Raw genomic sequence first — 21,658 nt, 5'->3', positions numbered from 1 at the left:
ACTGAGAGAAGAACGTAAAATTACCTTATATATATGAAGTGGAGTATGAAAACATTAAAAATAGAAATACTAAAAAGAAAAACAAACTAATGTGGTCATCCACCTATAATATAATCTAGGTCGGTGTTACTGGATTATCTCCTCTTGCAGATTTTTGATCGACTCTATCAAAAAATGCCATGGATCTGGAGGCCATACAGTTGTAATGGTACATGCTGCAATAGTTTCTCAAGAAATATAATGTCCAATTATGTGGCTCGTTTTATACATGATAAACTGCTAATTAAGCTAAATTAGCTAAACATGTTCAACGACAGCAAAATCAATTAGCATTTAAGGAATAGCTAAGATTTTAACAGTTTGCATTTATTAGGAAAAAAAGGACCCTCTTGAGAAATATTTACAAGTGTTCCATGGACTCTCAAATTCATACACACAAACCTTCTGGTGTGTAACCCCAACACTCATCAGACTCCACTAGTGTACTATCATAATATCAAAATATATAAAAGCATAAGTAAGTCTTTTTGTAATTATCTGCTTATGAATTCCAAATTTTTACAATTTTTCAACAGTACAACAAGGGTATCAATTTATTATTTTAGTTATTCTTCTCCTATGTGCCTCATTATATCGTATGTTAGAACATATTCTTCTACTATGTGGCTCCTTGTATCTCCATTTTGTGCCCTTGCTGGATCAGACGTTTGCATAAATGTTCAACACTATCAACAGGCAACTTTGAAGTTGCAAAGTGTGTAACTGGAACATGCAAAAGCAGTAATTCTTGTGAATTTAAACATCATTTCGGTTATTTGATTGACAATGTGATTGCTTCCATGTAATGCAAGTGATATCGCTGTTGCTGAAGCATTACATGATGTTCTAATTTATGTTTTACAGTCCTAGGTGGCAGCCAATACACTTTAATCAAACCTCACAACCCTGAACCTCTCAATCAGCAATCTTAGTGTCAAGCCTGAAAAGTTATAATGTAGCAACATGATAGAAGTTCAAATTTCCAATGGACTGAGATACAATGATCCCAAAAAGCCTTGAGATTTCGACAAGGTTGATGTAAGAGAAAGAAACTCCATAACAATTCTTTGGTCATATCACATAAAGCTACCATACATTACAAAAGCCCCAAAATATCAACAAAGTTCCAATCTACTAGCAATAACTTCTTTAAAAAATTAAACTTATGTTTGTGAAACAATTTACAGCCACCTTAGAAAACTTCAATCATGAGAACAAATCAGCAGCTTATGTTGAACTTGACAACTATATTAAAATCAGTATAGGCTTTCTTTCCCTAAGAAAAACTACTATGAGATACAGCACGCCACAACCACTGGAACATAATGAATCAACTTAATTTGTTTACTGAACCTGTCCTATTAAACATATGCAAACATGAAGGTCTTCAATTTGAAAATTGATTAAATCTGACCATGTAAGAGGCCACAAACAGGAATACAGAAAACATGAACAGAGCATACCTCAGGAAGGCATTGCTTGTCTTGAGTATCCTCAAAAAGCGAGGAGTAATAAGACGGATCATAAATGGCACCTCCCAAGATCTCATCAGAAGTGGAGTTCTGCCTAGTTATTTGTGTTGAAGGGTTCACAAAGCTATTTCTCACACTGTAATCTACATGGTGGATAGTACTGTCCACAGTTGAAACCCCCAGTCTATACATCTGAATCCATAAGAATGAAGACAAAAACCTCACTGAAAAGCCAATGATCTCCATCCATAAAGCAAGCCTAAGTGAGAAGACAAACAGTGGCCCAAACTTCTGATCAGGAGTCATGTTCCTACAATGGCATATGTTACATCAAGAAAAGCATGAGCATCATATTGTACAAAGCACATACTGTAAATAATAATTAACTAACATCCCTACCTTACTCATCATAAATGATATTATATTCATTTAACTAGTATGTCAAGAATATAAAAAAATGTAGCAAGAACTTATGAGTAATGAAGTGAGATCATTCTTTCCATTTCAATAAATATTGGTCCTTAACTGTTAAGATATAAGCAATCTCTTTAATCGTACATCCATTTCAACAAACAAAAGTCAATAATCAAGTAAAACAAAGTTCGATATCCCAAGTATCCTAAAAGTATAAGATCTTTTTGATAATTAATTGCACAATTCCTGGAAGTATCCAGCAAGTACCCTAGAAATATTGTATCTGACATGTATCCAATATGAATATAGCAAGAAATTTGAAGTTTCATATGAAACAGATGAAAATTAGGCTTCTAATTGTACAACATAAAAGATATTCAATATATACTCTCATTCATGTAAATTACAGGGACCAAACATAATGCATCTTAAAGAAGCTTCCACTCATGCTAGTACCGAAGGACTCCAGATTTAAATTATTTTAAAGCTCACAACCCATGTCCAATGACGACTTCTTGATTGACAATAAATGGATCACTTCCCAACTTGTAGAAGAATCCCAGCATCAAAAAGTAGGATTCTAAAGGCAACATGTATCCCCCGAATGAGAGAATTTTGAACCAAAAGATGGATAAGCTTGCCACTTCTAAATTTGGCCACGAATTAAAACTAGATGTAACCCCCTTGGAGGCTGAACCAAATGTGCTTATTGTGGTTGTAGAACCTCTGGCAGCTTTTTTGTGCACCACACACTAGGAAATCATGGTGATGGCTCATTCTTCGAACTAATTCATCTTATATTTTTGGTGGCTTTGTTCCTAACAAGAAAGTTACCACTTTTGGCACGGAATTAGCCTCCTGAGTAGCCTCAATTTCCATCTTGACGTGACTACATGTATGTTCCAACAACAAGCATGCAAGAGAAAAGTTGAGATGTCCTCCCTTACATTCAAGGGGTGACAATTAAATTCATTCATTTACCTCGGAATTATCACTACCAAATACAAACATGCTTTACAAAATATCCATATGGCTCTCACCATATCGTGTGGGAGAAAAGTATGAACCACGCGACGTCAAGCAGGATAGAGAAAACGAGAAGCACAGCGTAAGTCCTCCCAAGGATCTGACTACTGCTCTCAATCGCAACTAGAGCAAATAGCGCCACCACCAGATTGATCAGCAACACTCCATTGAACAAGGCCCCAAGCGATCCGACCAGTGCACACCCAATCTAACACCACGAGAATGACCACACGAAAAAAACCGTTATATCCCTTCTACCTTCATCCAGTGAACAGCCAGTTAAATCAATTAGTAACAAATAACGAAAACCTAATCTAAATTGAAACTGCAAACAACCCCACATCTAATCCTAAAATAACAACCAACCAAATCACAAGAACATAAATCAAAATATACTACGCACAATCAACGGTTGTTAGAACTGAGAAACCCTAGCGATACGGAATTGCTTACTTGGACGTAGATGAGGACGACGGCGACAGACTGGAGGCAATCGTAGTCGCGGAGCCACGATCGAATCCGCGATCCAAGCGACGAAGAACAGCAGGGCATCATAAAAAGAGCCGCACGGAACACAACGAAGGAAGGGATTAAAGAAAAGCCGATCCCTCTTCCTCGAGAATCAACCTAAATCAAATCAAATCCCAAACGATCGACAAAAGAACAAATATCCTATTACTGATTTGGATCCCTTCTCTCCTTCCTGCGGCTTCCGAATTGCCGTTCGTCGTCCGCGGAAGGCGTCGGGCGAATGGAACGCGAGGGAGGGGTCGGTTTGGAATCGAGATCGGACCATTAGGTTGTCTATTTTGGGCGCAGGACGCAACGATCGTCTCCCATGGATTTCATGCACTAACGGACCGCAGAGGCAAGATGGGTCGGGTCGAGCTGGCCATATCTGTGCGCACGTGCAGCTCAACACCAAATCATTGACCAGGCTTATCGAGTCGACTCCATCAAATCCGGATCGGACTGAATCATTGAGTCCGGTCGATCGAGTCTTATCTATCAATTGGGTCAAAATTAATTTTGACCTCAAATCAAACTCAATTCGCCGTGCAAATGATAGAACTGATTCGAATGATCCATTAATACCAAAAAATTAAATACTAATTCAAAGGTAAGTATTTTTCTGAAAATTCTTTCAGATTTATATTGGGTAGGAGAAAAACAATGTCAAAGGTTTACTTATACACACATATATCAAATTATATATATATATATATATATATTTGAAATTTGATCTTATTCTCACATTTTTTATTAGCCAAAAACAAAATATGAAATAAATAAATAAATCAATCAAGGTTTGGTAGAATCACAACCGTCCATCTTCGCCCATCATCCTATAAATAAGCCCTGTCAAGGGTTTTGGGAAGCCGAACTACTTGATCTTATCTGAGCAGGTGGCGATCGTCTCGTCTGCCATCCCACGCTGCGGCGGTTGCGACGAGAGTTCTCCGGCGAGGCCGTTGCCCCCGCTCGCGGGATGGTAGCGGTCTCTCTCTCTCTCTCTCTCTCTCTCTCTCTCTCTCTTGTTCGCATACGCTCGCGCGTGGGGAGAGGTGGTGGCGCCGCTGCTGCGATGACGACTGCCCGCGGTCGGAGCACATATGTTACCTCTCTCCTCCACGAGGAAGAAGAAGGTTGTGCAATGACGTACACGCGGGCTCCCCCAAACCATCCTTGCTGCATCTGTCTTGTTTTTTCTTGGATCGCTTTGAAGCTCGCTTTTTGTTGAGATGTTCTGTTTTGTTTCTTGATTGAATTAATTGTTTTGGTTGTTAGGTAGTCAAATATGACTTCGGTTAAATTTGATTTTTCTCTAGATTGTCAGTTGTATATTCTATGAGATCTTTTTCTGATATGTCCGGATTTGTTCTGCTACCTTTAGTTTTGTTCAAATTCTCGGTTTATGAGATAATGGTTGAAACAATTGAATGGGGCATAAATACCAAAATTTCTTGTTATCTGTTTAGAGGACTTGAGTAGGCTTGGATTGTTTCTTTGCCTGAGATGGGAGGTTGTAATAGGCCTTTAGCTTTTCTATGTTACGAGGCAAAGATAGATTTTTTATTGTTTTATACTGACGTCTTCATTGAGTACTGGTTGATTTAAGGAGGCTATACAAGAGAACTTGTAAGCTGGTTCAGCCGAAATTGGCTTTGAGGTTTGTTCTTAATTTCCTTGTGTTGTTTTCAATATTTTTTTTCATTTTTGAAGATAGATATGTTAAACAAGATCTATTTGCACCAAGATTTTTTATTTATGTAGTGTTGCATCCCTTGGATAATCATTAAATAATCATATGTATACACTGCAATGATTTGTAGATAACTGCATTATATTTATTAATCGAACAGATCTTTCATGATTTTAAATATTGAATGGCAAGGCAATTTTGTTAATTCCTATGGCGAGCTGGTTTTTAGTCAATAATTTTTTTGGTTTCTTAGGCACTGATTGAGTATATGAAAGCTCAATAGATTCCCAAAATATCATGTCTTGACTCTTGAGTATCTGTAGCCAATGAATCATAAGAATTGTTGAATTGTGCATTTCTTATTGAAGAACTGCACTAATGGAGATCATCTTATGTGCAGATCTGAGGTAAAATGGACAGACGTGGCAGGTTTCCAATTGGAATCAGTCCATATGAAGTACAAAATTCTTTTCAGTACTCAAGATGATTTCCGGTTGCATGTGTTGCTTCTATGTATTGGATTAATTTTTTGGAAAAACCGTATTATGAATAACATTATTTCATGTGGTAAAGCCTCTCAACAAAATGATGTCTTCCATTTTTATGATTACACATTTGGAAGTTGGGTCCATTCCATGTGTGATCCATTTGATCACATTGGTCCTCCTTGCCTTGTTCCTCTCTTCAACAATCTTGACAGGTTTGTTTTGTGTTTTGGTCCAACACTTGTGTGGCAGCCGGTTTGACATGGAATATTTTGCGATGCGGTGAAATCGGTTTTGGAAATGTGATTGGTAGCAAACTGTGCTTGATTGTTCTGTGCTATTCCAAATCTCATTTGCTAACAAAAATTCCAGCTATTGTGAGGAATCATGGCTTGCAAAATTTGGTTCTTTTGTCTCGGAAATTTAGGAATCATGTGCTTGATGTGTTGTCAGACAATTGCCAATATCATGGAATTCGAAAGTGCAGCATACAGATGTAGTTTGCTCGTTTTTGGTGAATTCCTTGATGCTTGCTAGTGATGTTTTTGTTTAGTAGAAGCCATAACATTTCAGTTTTGTTGACACGATGCAACAAAAGACCGTCTATGTTTGTAGTGCCTATTCTTCTGTATGATGTGAACAAAAGCACTTGTCCGATGATTTCGTTGGCTTTTACACAATAGTATTTACTTTTCATCTCTCTACTTTCTTTCCTCGTTAAACAATTCAGGCTTATTTGATTAGTAGCAAAAGACTTGTGTATATTATATGATGAATTTGACAAAATTGGTGAACAAAAAATGTTCAATTGAAACGCCTTTGAGTTTAATGATAATGATAGAGATTGCGTAGGAGAAGGAAGTAAAATCATGATGAAAAACGATGATTATGGAATAATGCAAGTGATAAAAGTAGTGGTGAGAGAGAAATAAGAAATGAGATCAAAAGTATAATAGTTCTTTCAGAAAAAGCTAAAAACGTCCAGAAAAAAATAAATAAAAGATTAGGTATGTTTAAGATTATTTGGGATAATATGGATTAACGGTCAATAACTCTCTTTCTTTGTTCGGTTTTGTTGGTGGTGTTAAAAGAGTTATGTGAATATCTGTTTTTGGTCTATCATTGAATGAACAATATTGGAGTGAAATTATTTTATATTTTTTATTGAACTATTAATATTTTATATATCAAGATGATTAATGTCTTGATTGTTGATAGCAAGACCTTTCACTTATTGTAATAGACTTGAGAAGCCATGCTTTTTGATCCATTCACACAGATTTTTATTGTCTATCTTAATATCAGTTATCATGATTCATGAGATAATTAATTTATTAATTTTATTGAGCTCCAATTATTGATCTAAAAGCTTTAAGTTGAACTCAAAACTATTCTTAATGTTAACCCATACATTCATCTTTCGTAAAAGAAAATAATATAATGAACCCAAAAAAATATATCCCTTATGGTAAATTGATAAAATTGGTAAGAATATAACTCAATTATATCCAAGAAGATAATGAACATTCTGCAAAATACAAATAGGTGCAGCTGATCATCAAGGAAAGACTCATCAGCTGTTTGGTGCTATGAACATTTCACAGATTCCACCTATGTTACATCATGAGGAAGACGATCTTCATATGGCTGTTACAACAAGATCATAGTCTATGAAATTTGGACTAGGAGAGAAACCAACAGTGTTCGTTTCCTAACAAATGAGCATATGTCCCTCTGAAAAATCACTTTATCCTCTCACTCACTATCTGCAACTTAGAAAATCTGAGAAATAATCTGCCACAAACTCTTGCGATAGACTATTGTGAGCATATGTCCAAACTCTCGTCGGATCGAAGAAAACTCACCAACTGTGGGCAATTCTAAGTTAGAGGAATAATGTGAATGGCAGTCAATCTACTAGGTGTAGATGATACTAAAAAATGACATGCTTCTCATCCTATTTTCGTATATTAAACTGAGAAAATCGCCTTGATTTGTGTATTTTAAGCCGAATTGCTGGCACCTTTCTGGCTACTGCCTGCCATATCATCTGAACTGCATCGTCTTCCTTGGATGGGTACTGAAACTCAAAATAGCCTTCGACCTCTTTCAATCTTTGCCACATCTGGGTCCAGGCCTCTCGACTTACTCCTCTGATCAGTTTTATCAGAAAACCTTTTTTAATCGCATCGGATGTGCGCACAAAGATGGAAAACTTGGAGTAGTCGAGGACATCTTCATATGGGAGCTCGATATCGTCGCTGATGATGACTGGTACACAGTGGCTAGCTATGGCATCAAACAAGCGGTTGGAAGATGGGGTGTCCCCAGCAATATTTAGACAGAATTTTGCTGAATGCATCCCTCGACTGGCATTATTGATCCCATTAGCACCAACACTTCCAAATGAAAAATGCACATCTTTTTCATTTCTTAAAAGATAAAATAACTCTTGTCTGATTGATCCTCCCTGCACACCAATGGCAATACTAGATTACAAGCTTATCTTGTGAACTACACCAGTCAAGCAAACAGGGTCAAATGAAGCACTATATTTAAGATCCTAAATGAAAAACATATGCTCAAGAGCACACTCAAGATATTGTAAAATTGTTCAAGGGCACAGTCGAGATCTTTGCAAAATTTTAGATTCAAAATGTTTGAATGGCAACTACAACAGGAAGTAGAGAATTCTGATGACAAACATCCACAGTTCAGTAAATTGTAGTAAAACAACCATGAGAAAATATAATGCAGATGACTATAACAGAGAAAGGGAGTGGAAAAAAATGAATGGATTAAACATGAATCTAGATAGAAGGAATAAACTTCAAATATTCTTGATAGGATAGTTTAATAATGTCCTAATTGACAAGATTTTTTCTTATAATAAACTGGTTATCTGCATCATTTTTTTGTATTAGAAATTTAGACATATTTTTAGCTTTATAATAAGCAAGCAAATCTACGGCCAAGGTTTTTTCAAGATATACTGCCTATTTATGGACCCTAATCATCATTACTACCCAGTAACTAACCATCTTCCCCTCAGAAAATAATGATGCAAAGGGAGAAAACTATGCCAACCAATTGTTTGACTTTCACACATGGCTTGTTAGCTAGATTGTATTTCCTCATTAAATCCAGTGCTGCATGTAGCTTCATGTAGCATCACAAAGTCACACAATCGGTTCACATTGACCCAAACAAAACCTACAAGAAATACTACTAGAAGTCCTTGATTAAGTAAATTCCAAGTAACTGGTTGCAGAATCCATTCCATCTTTAGTGGCATGATTAGCAAAGAAGAAAACCATCATCCATCAAAATTTCATAAACACTTGCATTCTTTAAGGTATTCATCATGAGAGCAAGCCCAACCAAACAAATTCTTCATCTGCTTTGCTACTTTTCTTCCTCATTCACCATAAAATTCTCCTCCCCAGAGTAAATTACACTACAAGACCGCAAAGAATTCATGCCACTATAGCAAATTTTATGGAATAATTGGATCTCCAAACACCAAACAACCACTACTAAATCAAGCAACTTCTTTAACAATACTTCATAGGATTGCTGAAATATGATGCCAATAATCATGATGACAATTTTCAAGGATATAGATTCAGATGTCTACCAAGACAGTTTGCTGTTTTGTTGTCTCAATATGCAACTAAATACACTTATGAAGATGCAATCAGTTATATGGAGTCAACTATCTTGAATCATTTATTCTCATTTTCTACGGAAACTATATCTAATTGTTCACAAATAAGAATATCCATTTCTATATTTTTTTAAGGACTCAACACACTCATCTCAATATTTCCATCTCAACAACACAAAATTTTGAATATGTTGTTTATTTATTATCGAACAGTCAGATCTATAAAGCACCATTCATTTAAGAACTATCATATATGATTTTCTTTTTAATCTAAAAGGTATGCAATAATCACAAAACCCCTGATAAAGGCTTCATGAATAATATATTTATCAATCTCTATCTTGTTAAATAACCGATCTTCAGCATGAAAAACATGAAGTTTATATTAATTTTTTACCCAAATAAAGCGAAATATACTGCACTGAAAAGTAAAAAATGCATTTCATGCATGGTATGTAAAGGTCAACAGATGCTCAAAATCATTCAAGCAATATGATGGACTTCACTGTTCTGCCTGTTCCCACTACAAATTGCAATGTAATAGTGGTTGTTCTTGACATGAAGAGGATCATCCTTAGGAACATTGTCAATGCATTCCATATCATATCTAAATATATGCTCCTACAAGTTCAAGTACAGGGATAATCTAACTTTGATCAGGTATATTTTCTACCTAGGCTTCAAGCTGATGGGCCAAGGATAGCATGCATTGACAGTGCTATTCAGTGGCAGAAGCAGGCAATCATAGGCTTTAAAAAGGTAGCTTGCGAGGATTGTGGATGTCCATCTCAAAAATGAGTTAACCCTGATAGTGTTTACTAAAATATTTTCAATTGAGCTTGTAATGCTTGGCATCTTCAAGTACCATCTTTAAATCATATAATGCTTTTGTTCATCGTTGTCCAAAATAAATGAAATGTAAAAGATCCAGAGTGTTTATACCTTTGATAATAATAGTATGACAGATGAGAGAGTTCCTTTACAATCAAACATGCAAAAGACCAGTCAAAATCCAGGCACACCCTGATCTATTAAAGGAAGAACTGATCAGGTGATATCATGATATGAGGAAGAGAATGTGTTTAAGTCTTGGTAGATGCAGACAAAATAACTTGATTGCACTTCCTCCAAAAGAACTTAGTATTCCATAAAAACAAGACATTCTGGAATCTGGATACTGCCCGTGCATAATGCAGCATCAAAATGAACCCACACGTCAACCAAAGGTAACAACAAATTAAGTTGAAACATAAAACCAGGCTTACTAGAAACAGGTTCAAGAAACAATACAAACACAAACACTGAATGCAGGTTCAAGGGAACTTTTTCTTAGGGGCAATTTGGTTTCCTGCATTTGCAAATTATGTAATTGCAAATGCAGTCACATTATTTTAACCATAAGGTGGAGAACATTTTTGCTTTCTGAATGAGCACAATAGTTCATTTTTTAATTAAAGATTCAGCTAAATGGTATGTTCACTTAGTGTATTAGGTAATTATATACTCCTGTCATATATGTTTGCATAGTCACTGCAGAAAAAAGGTCACCAATAATAAATTTTACAAGATTCTTATCACTTAACCTTTTATATACCACATGACATATACTTTTGTCGTCTTCCCTCTATTCATATGTAAATGTAAAATGAACAACATTTCTTTTGTCCTACATTCTATTCATCCGGGATTAGGGAAATAGATTGGTTCTTCAGCTTAGAATAAAGCATTGTCTTCTCGTCAAACAATTATTTGAGTACGCTGAATGGTATAAACCATTGTTCATGCTCGATCAGAATCAAAAGAAGCCATTTGACAAAATAAAGTATCAAGAAGCTTTCTGTTATGGATTAATCAATGGAAAATAAAATGATATGTCAATTAATGTGATACATCAACACCACTAGCAAGCATACTTCTTATGAACTTCAAGAAATCAAAGATATGCTAGAAATAATAGTATCAAATAGTGTTTATAACAAAACACTCACATCTTTCCTGTAGATAGCTCCTTGGAAGTATAATAAAGTAGGGCGATCATCGAATCCAGATGAGTCATTGACAAATGTCTTGATCAAATGCCTGTAGGGAGCAATTATGTCTTTCTCCACATTAGCTACATGGGGAGCGTACCGTCCAAAATCTGCAAGAATGAACATGCAAGGCCACAATTTCGTCCGAGCATCTAACATGCTGTTTGGGTGGTGTGCCATTATGATATGGTCTCGCCCCCCTGACCTTTTCCACTCCTTTTGAGCTGTCAAAAACCGCACCAACTTCTGCTGCAACAACTTGTTTGTACTGACTCTTTGATGTGCCTTGATCTTTGAATGTCGATTGTAGCTCAAAGATGAAAAGAAGGGCACAAACACAACATCAGCTTCACGAGAATCCTCGACCCTCACCACGCTGCATGGGCCACTCCGGTCAGGAAACCTCGAGGACAGGAGATCCAGTGTCAGCCAGTACTCAATGCTGTGCTGAAGATTCAACCCGCCAGGATGGTTTGGAACTTTGGTGCGTATATCAGGCCACAAGCTCTTGCCACCACCATCCCAACCCAAAAGACCAAAGTGAAACTCAGGTGGCAAATCATACATGAAAACTTTCAGAAGCACGTTGTTCGGATGACATCGCTCGAGCTTTTCATCTGCTGGTCCATTTTCATCCAAGAAAGGTGACTCCACGAGCGACGAAGCCTCATCTTCATGTTCCCTTGAAGGGCTACCTTGGTTCTCGATCACAGAAAAGATCTTTTCTTTCAGCAATACATGGTTGACGACTGGTTTGCCAGCATAACCCCAGAAGAAGAGGTAGGGCAGAACCAGGACTGTGGCAAAGGAGAGGCAGAAAAGGAAGGGCTTCCGGCATAAACACCAATATGGTCTAATGTTTCTATTGGCCATGCAGCACAGATCTCCAATAAAATACCTAATTTAGCTGCAAAGCATCCAGCTTTATCAACCCAGGAACCAAGAACAGTGGCCAAGACCAATCGAAAAACAAAATCAAACAAATGGAATTTGTTTCTTACGGAAAACAAATCAAATTTCTGGACGAACCCAAGCCAAATGAAGCTAAAGATAAAGGTTAGCCGGTTAAACAAAAGGCTCCAGTACTTGATTCCCAAACGTAGCCAGCTCTAATCCATACTCAATCAAGAAACAGGTCTGCAACCAAATGAATCTGGCAAAAATTTCAGACAAGAAGAACATCATCAATCGTCCAAACAGCCCCCCACACAAAACCAAACCGCGACGACTTCACACCCTAGTCATACACGAGCAGAAAGGCGACATTTTGATGATCGAACTCGAACCAAAGCTACCTAAACCGAGCAAGCCAAGCCCCAATCGACAAAAGAAGCAGAGATTTGATGTCAAGAAAGGGGAACTAACCAAACTTCCAACCAAAAGCGAGCCGAATCACGTATCGTAGATCCACGGCGAACGGAGTGACGGAAAGGGGGAAGGAACCATCAAAATCGAGCTCCGGAGCTTGTCTTCGCACGGCGAGGAATTCGGATCGGTCTCCCTCGCTCGATTCGCGGGAGATTCGGGCCTTTTTATGGAAGCCGGCTCTTCGATGTCGCCGCACGGCCATCAGAGCTTGTCGTAGGAGAGAGAAGAACGTGAACTTTATTATTAGTTTAGTTTATATATGAAAGGAAAGGAAAAGAAGTGTACGTTTGCTAACACTAATTTATTATTGCTGAGCATTTAATGGCTTGTAATTTATGCGACACACGCAAAGAGTTAAACATGGATTAGCGTTCGATCAAATTATTGCTGCAACATTCAAGTAATATTATGATCTTAATGATCTCTCGGGAAATATTTAATGTGATAATTTTTACTTTTTATAAAAATATTATTTAACATTTGAAGATTTTATTGTCACGTCTATGGGAGTTATAACGTCTTAAGCATAGATCACACTATAAAACCGCTTTTTAACAAATTTGATGTGTTTTAATGGGAATTGATCTGGCAATTGACAGGAATTAAATTTATACTTTTATGAGAAGAAACAATTCTCAGGTCTTTTTTATAAATCATGTTAATAGTATTATTTTTTCTTTAATTTTTATTTCATATATATATATAATAAATATTTCTCCGTGGTATCCGATATGAAATATATAATCAGCCAACCATTATTCACCACGTAAGGCCTGTAGGAGAAAAAATCTAAGACGACTTGACATCTGCTTGCTCGTATAGATAGAAGTCCAAAAGACAACTCGAGTCGATTACCGATTACCTTCCATATAGAATATTCATAGGAATATTCTCGACCTTGGGATAATTTGGGTTTGTTACAAATTATCTCTCTTATGAAATCTTTGTTAGATATAATAGCATATCCTCAACTCCGAGTAAAAAGACATAAATTGAGAACTTAGGCTTACAGAAGTTGACCTGGAATACCTAAAGTGACAACTTAGAAAAAATCGCTTTGGATGATTTAACACATATGGATCATGGTCACGTCGTGTTGTGAAGGACGTCAACGGTATTTTCCTTTAATATTTTAGCACTAGAAGGAGGGCTCGATGTTACAAGAGTGTCCACAAGCCGACCATGTCAGTAAACACTTGGGTGAGGCTCTACCCTCGATCGACATCACTTTTGCTTAGACGGTGCAGCAGGCACCCTTTCCCTACATGGATGCATCCACCTTGGCACATGTTTCGATATAATATTGGCGTCTATTCAATGACCCGGGACTCTCACCTTTGGGAGTGATGGTCGACCATTTATTTATCCCTACTAAGGTATTCTTGAATCTTATCGAGCGAATACAAACACTAGCTGGTATGATGTAGGTTATTGTCCCTTTTTTTTTTTTTGGCTAGCCTAACAACTGAGGGAGCACCTCGTTCCCAAACCCTTTGTGATTAGGTCAAATGTCTCTTTAGCATCACTCCAAAGAGGTGTGTGAGTAAGAGAAACTTGACTTATGCTAGAAGAGTCCCTATAGCGGAGGCTTAGGCCGAATGGTGCTCGAGGCACATGAGTCGATAAAAACAATACCCGCCACAATGAAGACCGGTTTGAATGGCATCCGAGGTGCGTGAGTGGAGAAAAACCTGACCCATGCTAGAAGACCCAATATTGCAAAGGCTCAAATCGAATAGTACCCAAGGCATGTTAGTGGAGAAAAACTCAACCTATGTTAGAATACCCGCTATGATGGAGGCTCGGGTCAAATGGTGCCTAAGGCACGTGAGTCGAGAAAAGTTTAACATGTGCTAGAAAACCCACTACGACAAATGCTCAAGTCAAAATTTTTCTGAGATACGTCAGTTGAGAAAACCCGACTTGTACTAAGATAAATCTACTATGATGGAGGCATAAGACCAAATGTGTCAAGATCTATGAGTCAGGAAAACCTGACCCACACTAAGATAAATTTATTACGACGGAGGCGTAAGGCCAAATATGTTCGAGGTACTTGAGTTAGGAAAACCTGACTCACACTAAGATAAATCTGTTATGATGAAGGCACAAGGTCAAATGTGCTCGAGATATGTAGGTTGAGAAAACTCAACCCGCACTAAGATAAATTCGCTATGACAAAGATGCAAGGCCAAATGCACCCGAGACATGTGATCGAGAAAATCTAACTCGCACTAAGATAAATCTACTATGATAGATGCGCAAGGCCAAACATGCCCAAAACAAGACCGACTCAAGAAGTCTCTTTCGACTTTGGTCTTTGTGCATGTGACAATTTAGAAGGCATTTTCCACCTAGGATAACTCCATGCATATAGATTAGGGCCACATCATGTTAATAAGGATATGAATGATATTTTTTCTCAATAATATCTAATGTTATTGAATTATCATACATAAAATTGAATGGCAAAAAAGTAAATACCTAAAGCATATGTGAAATTAAAGGTTCGAAACGTTATCCTACAAATTTTGATGTATAAGATATTAATATGATGATATATTTGACTCACTTATGTCAAATTCAGAGTTTCGAACCTCATCTTATAAAATTTGCATGTTTGATTCATTAGTTTGATAGTAAAATATCTGACACATATACCCCTCGATTGAGTTTAGCCCCTTGGTTTATAATTTTTTAATCTAAAATATTAGTCTAGTGCTGAGGCATTTGACTCACATTCTACAAATTGATGATTCATAATCTAGTCTATAAATTTCTTAATGATGTCAGCCATCTTGATTGTTGATAACAAGACAAGAGTCTCACAATCAAATCTTTATTCTTTGTTTAGAAAACAATTATTTAACCAACCCAAAATAATTTCTATTGAGCAAAAGTATGTTTACACAAAAGGAGGTGATTATTGCAAAACATAATCTTGACAGAACACAATAATTGCATTCACAAAAAAGGCAAATGCAGTTTCTTTGGTAGTCAATGGGAAAAAGGAGGTTGGCTCAGCTTCATTAGTTCACAGTTGTTGAATGAGTTGGACCACTTGGCTTTGATGAGCCAAAGCAGACGAAGATGCTTATTACCTAACCCTTTGGGCATGCATCGACTCGATTTCAAATTATTGTGTCCTTGGAAAAGCTAATTGTTTTATGTAGCTTTATAAATTTGTGTAAGATTTTTGTCGTCATAATATTGATCTGACTTATATGTATATGCATACATTTTCTATACCGATTCCTATTCATCGATTCATCCAAAAACTGGTGTTTATTTTCTTATATTAAAAGGAAATTACATGGAAAGATTGTCACAGTAAAATGGGAGACGGGCAGATAGCAGATGTCGCCGGTGAGGCACGAGGGTGGGGGCAAATGTATATGGAGCTCCATGTTGCATGGTACAGACGTTGGTTTAGCCTACGCATCCGTGTACGCAGGCTATGTGATGGACACAACCTCAGACAAGCAGTTACCGACCACTGTCCTATCACCACGTACGGATCCACAGTTTCTGCGATGAGAACGAGAACAAGTTCATCCTCCGTACCTTTACCATGGCTGGCCCAGCCGCTGGATGTTAGCCAACTAATCTCACCAGCCAAGGAGACAAAGGAAAGCTAAAAGGTGTGATGGCATTGATGGAGGTGTGTCGGTGAAGAAGGGTGGTGGCGGTAGTGGTTGTGGTGGTGGTAACAGTGGCGCAGGCTTTTCTTAGCTCAGTCTCCACCTAATAACTGCACAGCTTGGGTTCCTTGCAGGGCAGGCTTCCGGTGGGTGCATCGCAAATGGGGAGATCGGGATCCGTTCCTGCTCTTCTCTTCTTGCTTCTCCTCGTCATCTGCTGTGCTGCAGTGGCTGCATCATCAACCATGGTCGGTCTCTCCCTCCCTTTCTTCCTTCTTTTCCTCGCTTACTCTGTCCTCATGGTGTTTGTAGGATGCGCCAAATGAGGAGCTCGGAGTGAACTTGGCAGCAACAAAAAATGTGAGTTGAACTTGGACTTCTTGTCATTCCTTTTCCTTCTCTTGTCCTGTATGTTTCCTTGAGAATACAAGTGAAGATGGACGAGGTCTAACTCCTGTTTGCTCTGTTCCTTACTCGGCAGCAGAAACACAAGCATTCCGGATTTTCTCAAGCAGGTGAGATGGCCATCATGTTTTTGCTTGTTCTATGTTCCTCCAACTGTTCACATCCAGGGTCTTTGATGCATTTATAGTGTTTCTGCGAAATAACAATTGAATTTAATGGATAACTACATTGCTTCTGCTAATGGATAGCTTTGCATCTGCTTCAGAATCCACAAACTGTGGTTAATTTCCCACCATGCTCTTTTGAGTTCTCCATACTGCCTTGATGAAATGTGAGAGCAGTACAACACCGAAATTTTCAACTAAAAAAATTGAACTTTGAGATTTACTAGCTTAGATCCACAACAAGTTTATGATAACAAAGGCAGATCCAACTTTTGTGAAGTAGAAGAGGTAGAATCTCAAACAAAAGAGGTAGTTGACAATAGAGAGTCAGAAATGTGTTAGAACTACCAAGAGAAGATCCAATGTGACAAAAGGGTCATATCCAGGAAATTTCTGTAGACCAATCTAGTTTGGACTAGAAATTTATGATCAACAACAACATCAAAACAAGACATTACTGTCCCTATAAGCTTTGACTGCAAGATCTTGTGCTTTAGATCCTTCAATTCTGTTCAAACAGAACAAGTCCGAGACTAAAAGAGCCAAACACATTATGCCTCCAACTCCAAGTTTCATGCATGTTGGAATTCATTCACAGGCATATCGTATGATCATTGGACATGATTTTGCAGAGTGCCCGGGTGCATGTCAGTATAGATGTTCGAAGACAGCCTACAAGAAACCCTGCATGTTCTTCTGCCAGCAGTGTTGCTTCAAATGCAAGTGTGTTCCTCCAGGGACTTATGCACACAAGGAGGTATGCCCATGCTACAATAACTGGAAGACCAAGAGAGGAGGCCCTAAATGTCCTTGAAATATTCTACTTGAAGATTTCAAGCTTCTCCTAATTTCCTCATTCTAGTTAGCAGAGATATGATGTGTATCACCAGTTCTTTATCTGATTAAGCTTTAAGTAATTATGAAAGACTCCAGTATCGTGTCATTTTATCATGCAATGACATATTTGAGAGTGTTTTGCTAAGACAAGGTTTCAGGCATAATTATGTTGAGATCACACCAATTCTATGACTTTCATATCAGTTTAGTCTAATGATTCACAATGTTGACAGTATCAGAATGTTGAAGGATCCATAATTCTCAGTGTGTACAGGAGATTTGTCCCTAGCATCTTTAGATTAGCAGCTATGACCTCAGCCAATCAAGCTATTGCATTCATGTCTCTGATCAAGATTTCTTATAGTGCTTATATTTGATTATTATGTTTTATGTACTTATGTCTTTATCATGCAATGGCAAAAATGAGATGATGTTGAGATTAGCTCTTCAAATTCATGACCTTTGATGTCAATTCAGTCTAATGAATTTTTATGACTTGTATGAAATATCAGTCAGATAATGATAGATTTCTGTTACAAATGATCAGCACAAACATTGTATTAACTCTCTAAGGAATTCTGATGGCAAAGAAAAGAACACAGGGCTGTTAAACTGAGATCTGGAAGCAGATTTTTGGAAGACATTACAGTATCAGGTTAATTTAACATATATATCTGCAAACAAGAACAGTAAAATGAACAAATATGTCTGGAATCTATCCACTGGAAATAATCATTCTAATCTACAGGAATATCTACTCTGATCACAAGACCATAGTGTCAGAAAAAAATATCACCATAAATATTTTTCCTTGTGTTTGGAACATGTTAGGAAAAACAAGGCTCGGAATTTTGTTGATATTATGCGCATAAAAAAAAAGAAGAAATGTTTTTTAGAGGCTGAAATTTCAATTTCCAAGCTTTTTTTTATTGCTTGGTGAAAATTCCAAAACAGTAAATACCTAAATTAAGGACAAGAAAACAAGAAAGGGGCTTCAGGAATATGTTTAAAGCTTCCAATAACTCAGATATGAAAACAATAACCTGTAATTAAGATATTGAAAGCATACTTTAATTAATGGTTAGCCAACAATAACTCATTTTTATTGAGTGAAGGAGCAGATGAGTCATGACACTGTTCACAAAAATCACTGGCTAAAAATTTGGTCTTAGCATGATCATAAAACCCACGCAATTCCTATACTCCAAAGTCGATGGATCATAGCTGTGCACAACAACAAATGACACACATCCTTTTCCCCTTGCACTGATGGCAAACAGCAACGAGCCTATCATAGAATACCCCACTCGTAACTAAACTGTGCTGTGCCATTAATTTGCCTTAAAAACCGGCCAGAGTATAAATGCCATGCCACCAAACAAGCTTCTCTTTCTCTCTTTCCAATGGCGACCATACTTCCTTTTCCCACTAGTGTTCTCCAGCTTCATGATTGATGGTTGCAGGTAAAAACCAAACATCTGAAACCACAGCATGCAATGCTGCCTCAGACTGTTGAACGACTGGGTTAGATTGCATATGACCAGTTTCATATTGGTGTTGCATATAGTGGAGTGTAAAAGCTAATTAAAGAAGTCAATGAATCAAAATCCAAAATTGCAAGAACTATTATGATAAGGAAAGTTTAGTCTTTATTTAGTTGTAATCCAGTATAAAAAGGCTTTGACTTGTACCCATTGTATTACATATGACAATTCTTGATCTCTATCTTCATCTGAATATTACATGATATTTCAAGCCATCTTTAGAAAATATTCATCAGAGCTTTTACATATAATTACTCATCACTCAGTCAAGACCTTCAAATCAAATCGAAGCGAACCGAATCGAAAAATATGATTTAAAAATAATTCTTTATAATTTGGTTTGTTATTTATTGTTAAGATAGAAACTATTCTTGACCAGAAGCATAATTTTCATAACCAATTATAGTTTATATACATTTCAAATTTTAGTTGCAAACTTAAGCCCTTCTTTTATTTGTAATACAAAATGTTCTCATCTCCACACTAATCACAAAAATAGAAGATAGAAATTTCATAAAAACATATTCTTAAGAGTTTATAGAAAACATTTATATATAAATTACAAACTCCAAATTGCATCATATGGCTATTTGGTTTCTCTATCGAATGTCTTTATTCGGCTTAAGAAACATATTGTTCAGTAATTCCTTATGAACCTCTTCTTGTTTATATATATACACGTATATATAGTTATTTATTTATACCACATATATATATAAGAGATGGGTCCAACGGACGGTCGAGATGTGAAAATGAACGGTCCCCGTCCTCCTCGGAATACTCAATCTTGGAAATGGTTCGGAATCGGATGTGTACGGTCTCAGATGATACTGAGAGGCATGCAGTTGAGGACTTGAATGGCGTCATTAACGTCGCACGTGATGCATTCATTGACCCTATGAAGTACAAACGCGACCCAATCAGCACCGCCAACCTTAAGGTCTCCCTCCCCCAGCCGGCATCAACCATCACCGCTCTGATCATGAATAGCATTCAATTCTGGCTCACCCAACCCTTCTTCCCATCTACCCATTGCATCCGACATATGCGCAAGACACCGATCGAGCATAGAATGGAAGAACATCAATCGTCTGTTCATACTTGGAAACTTGGAATGGATACACAAACAACGCAAATTGAATTCTGGCAACGTAATACACTTCTCAGCGCATGAAAATAAAGAAACTGGAATGGGTAGACCACACGAATCGATTGGTGAATCCTAGAAGAATCCGACGACGGCGATGGCGCAGGAGAGACCGGCGAGTGCGAGACGACCCACTGCTCCGGCTCCGGCGGCGCGGTTCTGCGGGGGCGGCGCGGCCGGTGTCCCTGCAGGGAATTAATTCAGGCACAGGTGCTGTGATTTCGACTGGTAGCGTTAACTTAGGCCTATCACTCCAACAAGAAGAAATAGTGGCTCACCGGGCAACCGCGGGCCACTGCCTGATGGAGCTGATGAAGGAGACATTGGACTGCCCATCGGACTGCCTGTAACTGGATATCCTATTGCTGCAGCATTGCCAATCACAAAAAGGCTCAGTTGACATCGAAAGCTCATAACGATCTTATATCAACGTAAATCCACTGTTTACAGCAAGCACAGACGTGTAAGCTTGACTGACCTGCGCACAGGCTCACCGGCATAGAGTCGATGTGGCAGATGGAGGGAAGCTTGAGGGCCCGGTTGTTGTCGATGGAGATGCCGAAGCTCTCGGCGCCGCCGGAGAGGAGCTCGCACAGACAGATGGGCTGCGAGTCGAAGAGGCCGGCGAGCTCGGGGCAGCAGTCCTTGTCAGGTACCGTATCGTTGCTGCCGGTCATCACGTACGATAAGCAGCTCGACAGGTTGAAGTACGACTGCGTGCAGTCAAGTCCGGACGGGGTCGGCGCCGGGGCTTGCGCGCGCACGCCGCCATGCAGCATGGCGCATGCGACGACGACGACGACGGTCGCAGCTAGCAGAGGGATCCGGAGGACAGTCGACGTGGCCATGGCGTCGCCGGAGCCTGAGAGTGGCTGCTGTAGGCAGAAACCAGAAGTGCAAGGCGAAGCTTGGTTTGTGCTGCATGTATATAAGTGAAAGAATGGGGTTGGTCGTGAGTATTAATGGTTTGCCTACCTACCAAACTACATATTTAGTTGGATGCACATCTTCTACTCGAGAGGCTTTGCCTTTCGGCCTATGGAGACAACTTTTACCATCAGTTTCTTAGAACACTGAGGAGATGAAATCACAGGAATACTATTGTGGCGTGAAACTTGTGGTGGCTGCAAGTGTGCCAGAGAGAAAAAGACCTCTTTGTCGTTGTAAAGCTGAGGTCTTTTAAGCCATACTACAATGAAGATCACCAAGAGGGACT

General features: G+C 38.2%; 4 protein-coding genes and 1 long non-coding RNA gene across 9 annotated transcripts in view; 2 read left to right on the top strand and 3 right to left on the bottom strand.

The window, feature by feature from the left end:
- The window catches only part of LOC103980257 (uncharacterized), a 6,238-nt gene extending 2,433 nt beyond the window's left edge, over positions 1-3,805 (bottom strand). The window contains exons 1-3 of one of the 2 annotated variants that reach the window (XM_018824406.2): positions 3,405-3,805; positions 2,966-3,159; positions 1,503-1,770 (exon numbers count right to left, since the gene is read on the bottom strand). In XM_018824406.2, the coding sequence (XP_018679951.2) occupies positions 1,503-1,770; positions 2,966-3,159; positions 3,405-3,506 (564 nt within the window). In that variant the 5' untranslated portion in view covers positions 3,507-3,805. Of the gene's footprint in view, positions 1-1,502; positions 1,822-2,965; positions 3,160-3,404 lie in introns of both variants that reach the window. The other variant, XM_009396584.3, reaches the window with a different exon arrangement.
- Positions 3,806-4,335: 530 nt separating this feature from the next.
- LOC135635766 (uncharacterized) lies at positions 4,336-5,740 on the top strand. Its single transcript, XR_010495732.1, has 2 exons — positions 4,336-5,121; positions 5,555-5,740. It is a non-coding gene; the product is annotated as an uncharacterized LOC135635766 (long non-coding RNA).
- Positions 5,741-7,121: 1,381 nt separating this feature from the next.
- On the bottom strand, positions 7,122-12,909 carry LOC135580884 (probable arabinosyltransferase ARAD1). 3 transcript variants are annotated; one of them, XM_065145295.1, is made up of 3 exons: positions 12,338-12,909; positions 11,295-12,243; positions 7,122-8,109 (listed from the first exon to the last, which is right to left on the bottom strand). In XM_065145295.1, the coding sequence occupies exons 2-3, from the start codon at positions 12,207-12,209 to the stop codon at positions 7,597-7,599; spliced, it is 1,428 nt and encodes a 475-aa protein (XP_065001367.1). In that variant the 5' UTR covers positions 12,210-12,243; positions 12,338-12,909; the 3' UTR covers positions 7,122-7,596. The 3 variants fall into 3 exon arrangements, with proteins under 3 accessions (XP_065001367.1, XP_065001366.1, XP_009394864.2); XM_065145294.1 differs by having other exon boundaries at positions 11,295-12,489; positions 12,702-12,909; XM_009396589.3 differs by having other exon boundaries at positions 12,702-12,909.
- A 3,444-nt stretch (positions 12,910-16,353) lies between these two features.
- LOC103980259 (gibberellin-regulated protein 12-like) lies at positions 16,354-17,954 on the top strand. 2 transcript variants are annotated; one of them, XM_009396590.3, is made up of 4 exons: positions 16,354-16,593; positions 16,658-16,705; positions 16,827-16,860; positions 17,547-17,954. In XM_009396590.3, the coding sequence occupies exons 1-4, from the start codon at positions 16,507-16,509 to the stop codon at positions 17,726-17,728; spliced, it is 351 nt and encodes a 116-aa protein (XP_009394865.2). In that variant the 5' UTR covers positions 16,354-16,506; the 3' UTR covers positions 17,729-17,954. The 2 variants fall into 2 exon arrangements, with proteins under 2 accessions (XP_009394865.2, XP_009394866.2); XM_009396591.3 differs by having other exon boundaries at positions 16,360-16,593; positions 16,830-16,860.
- Positions 17,955-20,368: 2,414 nt separating this feature from the next.
- Positions 20,369-21,352, bottom strand: LOC135634604 (non-specific lipid transfer protein GPI-anchored 2-like). Its single transcript, XM_065145004.1, has 3 exons — positions 20,921-21,352; positions 20,721-20,807; positions 20,369-20,627 (listed from the first exon to the last, which is right to left on the bottom strand). The coding sequence occupies exons 1-3, from the start codon at positions 21,288-21,290 to the stop codon at positions 20,518-20,520; spliced, it is 567 nt and encodes a 188-aa protein (XP_065001076.1). The 5' UTR covers positions 21,291-21,352; the 3' UTR covers positions 20,369-20,517.
- Positions 21,353-21,658: the final 306 nt, after the last annotated feature.

The sequence above is a fragment of the Musa acuminata genome, chromosome BXJ3-4 (assembly GCF_036884655.1).
Source record: "Musa acuminata AAA Group cultivar baxijiao chromosome BXJ3-4, Cavendish_Baxijiao_AAA, whole genome shotgun sequence".
NCBI lineage: Eukaryota > Viridiplantae > Streptophyta > Magnoliopsida > Zingiberales > Musaceae > Musa > Musa acuminata.
Note: the sequence above shows the minus strand (reverse complement) of the source record. Positions and strands in the feature narration are given on the sequence as shown.